The sequence below is a fragment of the Odocoileus virginianus genome, chromosome 20 (genome assembly GCF_023699985.2).
Source record: "Odocoileus virginianus isolate 20LAN1187 ecotype Illinois chromosome 20, Ovbor_1.2, whole genome shotgun sequence".
Lineage (NCBI taxonomy): Eukaryota > Metazoa > Chordata > Mammalia > Artiodactyla > Cervidae > Odocoileus > Odocoileus virginianus.
In genome coordinates, this window is record NC_069693.1 from 47,580,422 (window position 1) to 47,591,523 (window position 11,102).

Sequence of the window (11,102 nt, forward strand, 5' to 3'; positions counted from 1 at the left end):
ACCAGGTCTCAGACCGGTGGGTTCCACTTCTCTCTCCGTTGTTTTCCCTATGTCTCTGAGACCTCCTCTGAGTTCCAGATCTTACGGTGAGAGTAGTCTTTCAGGGAGACTTCTTTAAAACATCTGGGGAAGAAGAACTCGCCAGAACCCTCTCCTCGAGGGGAGCAAAGTGAAACCCCAGTGCCCTGAGCCGCAAGCAGCGATCTGCGGCCTCATTCTGCCGCTCAGAGAATGGTCTCCGGGGTCTCTCCCTCTCTGTCTCTGGTCCTTCCCACTCATTGAGCACCAAGCACCTTGGCTCACCCCTCCTGCGGTCACGAAAAGGAATAAAATGCAGCCCTCGTGTCTTAACCAGCTGCCACCTATGGGGCCATAGATTGAAAGAATCTGTGTTGCACATATGGGGGAAATTATTATGCTCAAACTTTCCCCAGTGCTATTTCAGCATAATACAGAGACAAAATGGCATGTTAAAAACAACAGAATACCCAGGTTACATTCAAGGCCACCATATCCAGGAAAATCAGTATCTCCTGAAGTGTGAAGTTCCTGGGAGCTGCACTTCAGGGAAGGTTACGGCTCACCTGCTGGGGTGGGAAATGCATTCCCAGTTTGGAACTCTGGACCCCAAAGTCACACACAGAGAGACCAGGAGGGGAGCTATGTTTCGGCCAGTGAAACAGCAAAGTCATTTTCTCCCGCAGCTGTACCTCATAGAGGATGTGTTGCTATTTAAAATTTTAAGGACGAGATATCAAAATTGAAAAGTCATCTGTCATTTAAAATCCTGGAAAAGTTGACAAATTTAAAACTCTAAAAGCATTGTAAATTATTTTTGAAGTGCTACGAGGCTTTAAAGTTTTTCACTGCAATAGGGTAAAGATTTAGAAATCAAATCCAGAAGTAGAGAGGTCTAAAATTCACCTCTAATCTGGCCACTCCCAGGGACAGTCATTAAATGGTACAGAATCAATCCCCTTTGGATTTTCGAAATCCTGGTTCAGATCCTTTTCTGGAGTACTATTAAAGTGGGGAAGGAAGTCCGCATTTTAGGAAATTGAGGAAAAGCAGGACTCTCCCTGGTTTGCTGGTAGCTAATGGAAAATGTTTATCTTCCCCTCCCTCACCTCCTAAATTGGAGCTGATTGGACTTTGGGATGGAATGGTAGTGTTTGTTTTGACTATTGGCATGTTTTTCTGCGTTTAACAAAATGCATTACAGCAAATGTCATTACGGCTCACAGCCCTTCAGGCAGCCACATCCAACCAGGACTGGTTCTCAATTGCCAGGGTCAGGGTGGGATTCTGAATTAATCAAAAGCCTTTTCTGACACTAGCAGGACAATAGGGGAGTTCCCTCAGTCCTCTGTGCTCATCTGTAGATGTCTACACATTTACCCACCTGTGTAACAAAAATAATCAAAACAGGTGGATTGGTGAACACACCTCATTTTTTAAAATTCGAGAATACAAACACACTGTCCGGACTTTGGGCAGAAAAACAACATGGGTTTATTTTAAGGCAAGTACAACAATTAAGACCACATAAGACAAACACAGGTGAAGTTAAATTTTTAGTGTTTTTTTTTTTTCTTTTAGGAATGCTGGGGGAGGAATCTACTATACAACACCATCACACTTTGTAAATAAAAAGTATCAGATACTTGACTTCTTTATCCGCCAACAACAACAAAAAAATAAATTATTTTCTTGTTTTGTAAAAGACCTACAACTGGGAAAAGAATTATGTCTCATAATTGTACAGGGGAAGGAGGAAACCCCACATAGGTTTCTTGAATTTTCACTTTGGCAGTTAGAAATGGTCGGGCAAGATGAGAAATTATCCAGTGAACTCAACTTTAAATATTATATTAATGGCTCTGAAAAACAACAAAAAATAGCCTGATTACAAATCCACACATTTGTACAGCACGGTTAGAGAAATTTAAAATTACACACAGCACATACATAATCTATAGAGACCCCCATAGACCTATGGGGGTCTCTACAGACAGTCATTACTGGGTCGCTATGGGATTTGGTCCATAAGTTATAATTTTTGAAACCCCAAATGGAGCAGTGAGCACAGCCATCCTGGAAGGGGAGGGGGATTTTTAAATCATTATTCATTTCGTTGGGCCGCGTCCCTGTACTGGGGCTTCTTGGGATCTCAGAAACGGGGCGGCGAGTTAAAGTTACCTGCAGCTTCGCAGAGGGCGGAGGCTGGCACGCGCGCTCTCTCTGCTCCCGGGTCTGCGGAAAAAGCGGTGGGCAAGTTTTGGTTCTTTTTGCGTCTCTGCAGCCTGAACTGTCTGAGAGGGTCGCGTCTGGGAGGCGAAGCCGGAGCGGGCCAGGGCAGAGGAGGGCCAGGGCAGGTCAGTATTTCGTGCAGTCATAGGAGTACGGAGCCGCGTGGCGGTAGAGGGATGGCGTGGATCTGTAGGGCAGCTGACAGCTCGCGTTGCTGCTCACCTGGGGTTCCCCGAGGGTCGAGTTCTCAATCCCCAGCCGGTGGGAGTTGAACATCTCCCTGACGTTAGGGAAAGTCTGCTGCTGGGCCGCGAACGTGTGGCCGGACAGGTGGTTCAGGTCCCCGCTGTGGTTGAGATACCAGGAGGCAGCCTGGGCCGCGGCAGCCCCGGGCTGCGGCGCCGGCTGCGGCTGGGGAGCCGGCGGGGGCGGCGGCGCCTGCGGGTGGTGGTGGCCGTGATGCTGGTGGTGGTGGCCAGCGGCGGCGGCGAGCGCGCCCTCCTGGCCGGCGGCGAGGTTGAGGGCGCTCAGGGGAGATGTGGGGCCGCTCGGGTGGTCCGAGAGGGCCTCGTCCAGAGCGGGCGGGACGCACATGTGCGCCGGCCGCTCGGCCCCGGTGTACAGGCTCATGGCGCGCATGCTGCACTGGTAGCCCCCGGCGCCCGCAGCCTCCAGGCCCTGCGCGCACGGCTGGCCATAGGCGGCGGGCGGCGCGGCGGCGTAGGGCAGCGCCAGCGGCGGCACCACCAGGCCCGCGCGCCCTGCCGCGGGGCTCAGCTCGCCGCCCGGCGGCGACGTTCGCAGCGTCATGATATTCTCCACGCTGAAGCCGGGCAGCCCGTTGGGCGCGCCCGCGTGGTGCTCCGGCAGCGAGCCGTCAGGGGAGCCGGCTGGCGTGGAGGCCGCACTGCGCGGACTACCCTGCAGCGCGCTCTCGGGACTCAGTGTCTCCACCTTGGTGATGACCGGCAGCGCCGGCGACGCCGCCTCGCTCTTGATCACCACCTTCTTCTCGGCCTCCTTGGGGGTGTCCGCTAGAGGGGGGCCGGCCGGAGCGCCCTTGGACGCCGCCGGGGGCGGCTCCTTAAGGTGGGCGCGCTCCTCCTTCTCCTTGGGCACGTCTTTCTTCTTGAAGCGCCGCCGGCGCCGCAAGAAGCTGCCGTTCTCGAACATGTTGTAGGAGTCCGGGTCTAGGGTCCAGTAGCTGCCCTTGCCAGGTTTCTTGTCGTCGCGGGGCACCTTGACGAAGCACTCGTTGAGCGAGAGATTGTGGCGGATGCTGTTCTGCCAGCCCTGCTTGTTCTCCCGATAGAAGGGGAAACGGTCCATGATGAACTGGTAGATGCCGTTCAGGGTGATCTTCTTCTCGGGCGCATTCTGGATGGCCATGGTGATGAGCGCGATGTAGCTGTAGGGCGGCTTCACCAGGTCCTTGGGCGCCGCGGGCTGGTGGTGGTGATACGGCGCGTAGGAGCGGCCCATGCCCGCGCCGTACTGCTCCGGGTGGCCGGAGTAGACGCCCATGGGGCTGGTCATGCCTCCGTAGCTGCCCGCCGCGCGGTAGTAGTTCTGCTCGCTCAAGTAGGGCACCACTCCCAGGGCGTTGGGGTCGGACACAGAGTAGCGCGCCTGCATGCTGCGTCCGAGACGGCTAGCCACCGCCTGCGCGCACGGACCGCGAGGAAGGCCCTACGAGAGCGAGCGCGAGCGAGAGAGGGAAGAAGGGAGCCGGCGGGGGGAGCCCCGGGCGCCTGGAAGCCTCAGGGGTGAGCTGGAGGAGGCGCCGGCGCGGGGCGCCCGCCTTCGGACCGGGAAGGGGCGCTTGCTTTCAGCGGACCGGGCGGAGCAGCATCTTGGAAGGCGCGCCCCGGCGAACGCAGCGCCGGCCCCGGCTCACTCCTCGCTCACTCTCGGGACTCGGCGGGCGGCCGGGGACCGAGAGGAGACGCCGCGCGCGCGGTGGACCAAGGCTGGCCGCTCAGTCCGCGTCAGGAAAGGGAAGGCGGCTCTCCAAGCCCCCCCACTCAGCAAATCGGCAGCCCTGAGGGTCGGCGAGCCGGGGTCCAGGGTGCTGCCCTGCCGAGCCCGGAAAAAGAGGCAAAGTCCCTTTTAGGGAATGGGAAAAGTTTCAAAAGTCTTCTTGCTGAAAGCGAGGTTTTACTTTCCCCCGGCCACGCCCCCTCCGGGAACTTTGGACCAATAAGGCGGCCTCTGTGGGGACTTGGCACCAATCAGGACAATGAGCGCCGGAATCCGTCGGCTCTAAGACCCAGCCGCGCAGAACCAGACTTTCTGCAGCCCAGTCTTAACTTGAAAAGATTTTTTTTTCTTAAAAAGAGTTATATCTTATTAAAATTTATTTTATTATCACATTTTGGTTAATGGACCCACGTGCCCAGAGCAAAAAAAACCCCAAAAAACAACTAGCGCTCCTTTGCAGATAAAAGTGAGTTTGAGATATAAAACCGAATTGATTAATGTAGTCCAATATCTCCCCAAAGACCTTGTAAGTAGTAAAGAACCTGGGACTATTTTTCTTATTAATGAGTGATGAGGCGAATAATTAGATTTCCTAATTGTGGGGGCCCAGGTGTAATGGATTCCAAGTAAATGTGCTGAATTGGAATGGAGAGGCCTCCTCTGGATTTGGTCATTATTTAAGGCAAATAATTAACAATCAACGGGGAGTTTCCAGGTTCAGGGCCGTCAAGAATAACCTATAAATGTTTAAGAGGCGAATTATAGAAACCGAGTGCCCCTCACCCACATCTGAGGAGGCAGGCCCAGGCGTCTATAGGGGAAAGGCAGATAAGCGAAGCGGGGAACGTAGCGATGCCTCCAGAATATAATCCTCTAAACTCGCCGTGGATTCGGTAAAGCATCCCCGACATCGGTTGCGGTGTTGTGGGGTTTGGGGAAGAGAGGGAAATAATTCAGCTCATCTCCCCCTCTGCCCTCCCGCGTAGACGCTCGCAGCCCACCAACCCCAGCCTCGCCGCGTAACTACGTTTTCCCAGAGATAAATTCCCTTTGACAGGCTGACTCCCGCGCTCCCCGAAGCCGGGAACAATGCACCAGCCACCCGGCCCTGCGGCAGAGCCGGGCTCCCCTGCCCGCGAGGAGAAACCCGAGCCGCAGTCGGCGGGGGCTTCGCCGGGGACGCGCGTCCGTAGCGCGGGCTCCTGACCGCGGCCCCGCGGGCAGGAACCCGCAGCCCCGCGCGCAGCCCCCGCCTCGCGCTCCTGGCGAAGCCCCTCAGGAAGCCCCCGCGTTGATTTTCTGTATGTTAGTCTTTTTTGTTTGGCTGCGGTGTGATAAGGTGGTCTGGGCACCCGGGCTCCGTGTGAGGATGGGATAAGCGATTGCAAATGGTTCAAGACACCTCGGGAGACGGTATTATTCTGGATACGAACCTGGAGCGACTCGGAGGTCTTCGCCCTTCAGAGCTTTCTCCTTCTCTCGAGGAATCCCGGAAAGTTTGTTTATTTGTGCACTGAGTATTTATTTCTTCAACACCTCGAATAATCAGGTCCCCTTTCGCTCGCTTCCCCGAAGGGGCAGGACACTCTGTGACGGGCTAAACGCTGGTCAGAATTCTTCTGGAAGTTGTCTATCCGGTTGGGTAGGGAAGAAGACTTCGGATACAACTTTTGTATTTCAGGATTCCTTTCCCCCTCCTCATTGTCCCCGTCAGTTGTTTATTAGGTTCCCAAGAAAAGGGTTTTCGAGAATCTACCTTAGCTTTTGGAGAGGTGAATAGAACACGCTGGGGACACTTCATTCATTTTCAAAAACGGAACAAAAAAAAATAATACTTATGTTCGTTACCAGTGAATGGTATTATGTCCTGATAAATTAAAAATCAAAGGAAAAGCATTTAGTACAAAATAGGTTCCTATTACCTAGAATATTCTGCTTCTGAAACATTCTCTCCATTTTTTATGGGCGCCCTGGGTTCTTTCTCTAATTTGAATTTTAGGGGGGCAACGAAGTAAAATGAGGCTGCCCACTCTTCAGCTCACAGGTGAATGGTTTGAACTCCCACCCCTCAGCTTCCATTACAACCTTATTATTTTTTCATACCTCTAGTATTTTCACATCCATTAAAAAAAAAAAAACAAAAAACCTTTAGCAAAAAGTGTCTTTCTCCTCGACTGCGTGACAGGCAGCCCGAGTTCTCACAATTTTACTGGAAATGCAAACTATTGATCAGGAAACACCCCTCAATCTGTAGACTTCCTGCAGGAATATTATTTACTCTGCTTTTATGAGGTGCGTTTAAAAAATTTTTTTAAAGCCTTATCACATCACGGGGCAAAAACCAAAATAGCTAAGGACCACGAAAAATAAATCCCCAAATGGCAGTTTCTGCCTGAGTTTCTATTTACAAGGGTGTCCAAGTTTAAACCAATGACATCTGAAAAGAACTAGACTGAACTGCCTAAATTATCCCCCCAATGCAAAAAAAAAAAAAAAAAAAAAAAGTGGGGTGGGGTGGGGTGGGAGGGAAAAAGTCCTTATAATCAAGACAGAAGAGGTGAGAGAGACATTTTCCTTTGCCCCTGGAATTAGGTTTCTTCTCCGCTCAGTAGGACTCCGGGAGAGATGTTTGTTCAGGTTATTAAAACAACACCTTCCACACACCTGGACTTTGCAAAAACCATGTTTCCGATCTTTTCTTTTTCCTGCCAAAGTATTTTGGATTGGAGGCTGCTGATTTCTTCCTTTCTTGACCTTGCTGTCAGTGAGCTGAAAGCCTAATCGGGCCCCAGAGGGCCCCGTGCATCACTAGAATAATAAGCGACGATAACGGCAGAAGATACCGAAGTCAATCCCCCGCTACCCGGCATGGAGCCCTAGTCTGGACGCCTCGGGCTCCTGCACCTGGAGGCAGCTGGGGGGGCCCCCGTGGTGTCGGCGCCACCTTGAGGCCTACTAGGGAACTACCCTTAAAATAGTTGGGAGGAGGTGTGTGGGGGTGGGGGAGGAGTCAACCGTTTTGGTTACAATGGAGGTGCTGACACCTTATGGAGGCACCTTAGCATTGCATGGCAGGAATAAAGTAGAGAGAGGCTAAATAAACTGTGCCGAGCGTGGATCAAGAAAAAACAAAACATTTTCCATAGTTTTGCAATGTGTCAAGAACATGATGTGTTGGAAAACAGAAATGTCTTTGAAACTGCTTGGGGAGCAAGAAATCCTCTCTAGGGAGACTTGCTGAGGTTTTAAGCAAATAAAACCTGCTCCTCTTAGGTGTCTACAAGTCTGGCAATATTTTTTCCAGGGCTGTTAACAAATTGCTCTCCTCCGTGTCTCCCCGCGGCAGCTGTCTTTCTGCCCCATGTGTAGCGTGAGTTTCAGGGAATTCATCAAAAATGTTTTTTTCTGCATGTGTGTGCCTGACATTGGCAGTAACAACCAATAACCTTAACCAAAGTTAAAAGAGACTTAAACATCTCTGCAACCACTTCTGCTTTTGAGGCACAACAGAGAACTCAAAGATTGGACAAGTGAAAGGAGTTTTGTGTCTCTTCTCACTATTTTCAGTACATTTTTCTCTTGGGCTCTCGAGGTTTTAGGGAAAGGGTCCAGGAATGAGAGCAGTCTCAGGCTTCCAAAAGCTACCTGGGATCTGATGAACCCTTGGGTTCATCACAGTCAATGCTGTTTCTTAAAAATCCACTGCAGTCCAGCACCTAGAAATGTTTCCCAGGGCAAAAAGTGGGTCATTGCTAGAAAGTTTTCCAAACCACCGTTCATAAAAGGTAGCACCATGAACAACAAAATAACAGGGGTAAAGACTATTCTTCACTAAAATATTAAAGAAACTTGACAACTGAGTGCAGTACTTAATCCTAGATGGAGGAAATTTTAAAAAACACTAATACAGGATAGGTTTGAGAATACCTGGAGAAATTTTAATCTGGCGTCATATTCAGTAGTAGTCTTATATCAAGGTTAAAATTCTTGAGTGTGATAATTATATGTGATCAAGTAAGAGCATGTCTTGTTTTTAAAAGATGCATGTCAAAATATTTAGAGCTGACATTAATCATCTCTGCAACTTTTAAAAGATTGAACTAAGAGGGAGGGTGTGTATAGAGAGGAGACAGAAAGAGAAATTTATCTAAAATGAGGCCAATTGCTGAACCTATGGTATGTGGGTATTCATTGTTTATTAATTTTGCAATTTTTCTCTAACTTTGAAAATTCCCAAAATTAAAAACAAATGGGAGGAAACCACCTTTGTTATTTTGGAAATTAAAAAGGGATGTGACACAGAGCAAACATCTTTCCATGGAAGGAAATTAGGGTTTCCATATTGCAAACACTACCGTGGGGGCCCAACTGACCCCAGTGTCTCCCCTCCTTGTGTTCTCCAAGTTTCTGAAAAACAATCTTGAACAATCATGGATTTTATACATTAACTTGTGGTTGTTCTGTTTGTTTGTGTTTTAAAGCTGACTGTCTAAGGAGCCTTGTTGTTGTTCGGTCACTAAGTGTGTCTGACTTTTTGGCAGCCTATGGACTGTACAGCACACCACGCTTCGCTGTCCTCCACTATCTCCCGGAGTTTGCTCAAATTCATGTCCATTGAGTCAGTGAGGCTTTCTAACTGTCTCATCCTCTGCCGCCCCCTTCTCCTTTTGCCTTCAATCTTTCCCAGCATCAGGGTCTTTTCCAATGAGTTGGATCTTTCCATCAGGTCCAAAGTATTGGAGCATCAGCTCAGCTTCAGCATCAGTCATTCCAATGAATATTCATGGTCGATTACCTTTAGGATCCACTGATTTGACCTCAAAAATATAGTCATGTCCAACTCTTTTCAACCCCATAGACTGCAACCCACCAGGCTCCTCAAGCCATGAAATTCTCCAGGCAAGAATACTGGAGTGGGTTGCCATTACCTTCTCCAAGGGATCTTCCCGGTCCAGGGATCGAATCTGGATCTCCTGCATTGAAGGCAGATTCTTTAGCATCTGAGTCACCAGGGGAACCCCTAAGGAGCTTATCTTTATAATTCAAGAACTGCCCCAATTAGCACAATCAAAATTGGAGAAATCTAATAGAGTACTGTAGATGTTTCTAAAACAGAGTACTAAAGATATACATATGTTCTTCTTCTTCTTGTTCCGTCACTCAGTCATGTCTGACTCTTTGTGACCCCATGGACTGCAGCATACCGGGCTTCCCTGTCCTTCACTATCTCCCAGTTTGCTCAGAGTCATGTCCATTGAGTCAGTGATGCCATCCAACCACCGTGTCCTCTATCATCTCCTTCTCCTCCTGCCTTCAATCTTTCCAAGCACCAGGGTTTCTTCTTAAAGAGAGCTAAATGCATGCCAGTCCTTTATAGTTGGCCTTTTCCTTGTTGCTGTATAGCTGGTTTGCTTACACAGTGTATCAGTCAGTTGAGGCTGGTATATGCTGCAGTGATAACCCCAGTCTCACTGACTTCATAATCTTGAGCCAACAGCAGGGTGTCACTCAAGAGCCTGGGTTTTCAAAGGCTGCCTCTCCTGTCACCTCGGCAGGGGCAAGAGAGGGAGATTCTGCCCTGGGAATTAACTGTCCAAGTGACACGTCTCTTCCATTTGCAACTCACTGAGCTGACCACACAGTCCCAACACACCCCAGGGACGGGAAGTTTCAGTCTTCCCTGGGCCCAGGCAGATGATAAGCTGACTTTTGTTTAGCAACCTCATGTCTGCTACACAAGTCCTACCTCTCCAGGCGGTGGCAACTCTGTCTTGTTTCTCTGCAGCCCTAGTGCCTTGTAGGGTACCTTGGAGCAGGCGGACAGGAAGTGTTTATTGTATGAATGTATGACTTTTCCAAGACTTTTCTCCCTGATAAATAAAGAGAAAATATAATGCATGCCCATTATGTACCAAGATGTGTTCTGCCTGTGACATCTCATTTAATCCTCTTTTGGGGTAGGTACTGTTAATATCACCATTTTAAAGGTGAGGAAACTTAGGTCTAGGGATTTTAAGTAACCCTAAATTTTCAGCTACAAGTGAGGGAATTGGGATCTCTTAACTCATTACTTTGTTGCCTCTTTAAGATTGGGGTTAGTGTCTTGGAAATTAGAGACAACTTAAAAAGTTAAAATACAAACATCTATGTAAATAGTCTATGTGGAAACATACATTTATATAATTTCATGACTATATATATATACACAGTCAAGAGTGTATTCGTGAAGGCATGACTTCTGAACACATGACTCAATGTCTATGACATTTTAGTTTTTTATACCACCAACTTACAAGCCTGTAATTAACCCTGTGGGGTAAAAGGATTCATTATCAGAGCCCAGAAAAAGCAGACTGCTCCCTGGGAGGTGCAGACAGGGCTTTGATTGTTGGACAGGGCAGGGAAAGAAAGAGGTGAGGAAGCTGTTTTTCACTGAGTCTGCAGACTGTGGGTTGGGTATTCTGAGCTCCAGGAAATACATCAGGCTTAGAATCACCATACTCCCTCAAAGTGACCACTGGGTCTCACGGTGACCATAAGAGAGGGAGATCCTAGGGGCCTACAAAGGACTAAAAGGAGCAGAGTGACTCACTCCCCAGGGGGAAGGGAATCTAGCTTCTCAGGAGCCAGCTTCTGTTGTTATTAGAATTATTTATTATTCTATTTATTTACTTTTTAGCACTTCAGGAGGTGTTCGTGTGAAGATGATGCGGAGAGAAGACAGGGAGCAGAGAACAGACCGTGCCATTTAACATCTGTAGAGTCTCACAAGAAAGGAATTGAGTCATGGAGGAGCAATCCCGGTCGGCTTCCCGGAGTAGGGGGCCTCTGGGGACTAAAAGTGGAGGTGGGTGTGTTTGAACTGGCAGTGG

General features: G+C 49.3%; 1 protein-coding gene and 1 long non-coding RNA gene across 2 annotated transcripts; one reads left to right on the top strand and one right to left on the bottom strand.

Annotated features, from left to right (window-relative positions):
* Positions 1 to 1,488: 1,488 nt before the first annotated feature.
* On the bottom strand, positions 1,489 to 4,357 carry FOXC2 (forkhead box C2). Its single transcript, XM_070451429.1, has 2 exons — positions 2,200 to 4,357; positions 1,489 to 1,880 (listed from the first exon to the last, which is right to left on the bottom strand). The coding sequence occupies exon 1, from the start codon at positions 3,883 to 3,885 to the stop codon at positions 2,377 to 2,379; it is 1,509 nt and encodes a 502-aa protein (XP_070307530.1). The 5' UTR covers positions 3,886 to 4,357; the 3' UTR covers positions 1,489 to 1,880; positions 2,200 to 2,376.
* LOC139029940 (uncharacterized) lies at positions 2,323 to 11,005 on the top strand. Its single transcript, XR_011482271.1, has 2 exons — positions 2,323 to 2,375; positions 10,910 to 11,005. It is a non-coding gene; the product is annotated as an uncharacterized lncRNA (long non-coding RNA).
* Positions 11,006 to 11,102: the final 97 nt, after the last annotated feature.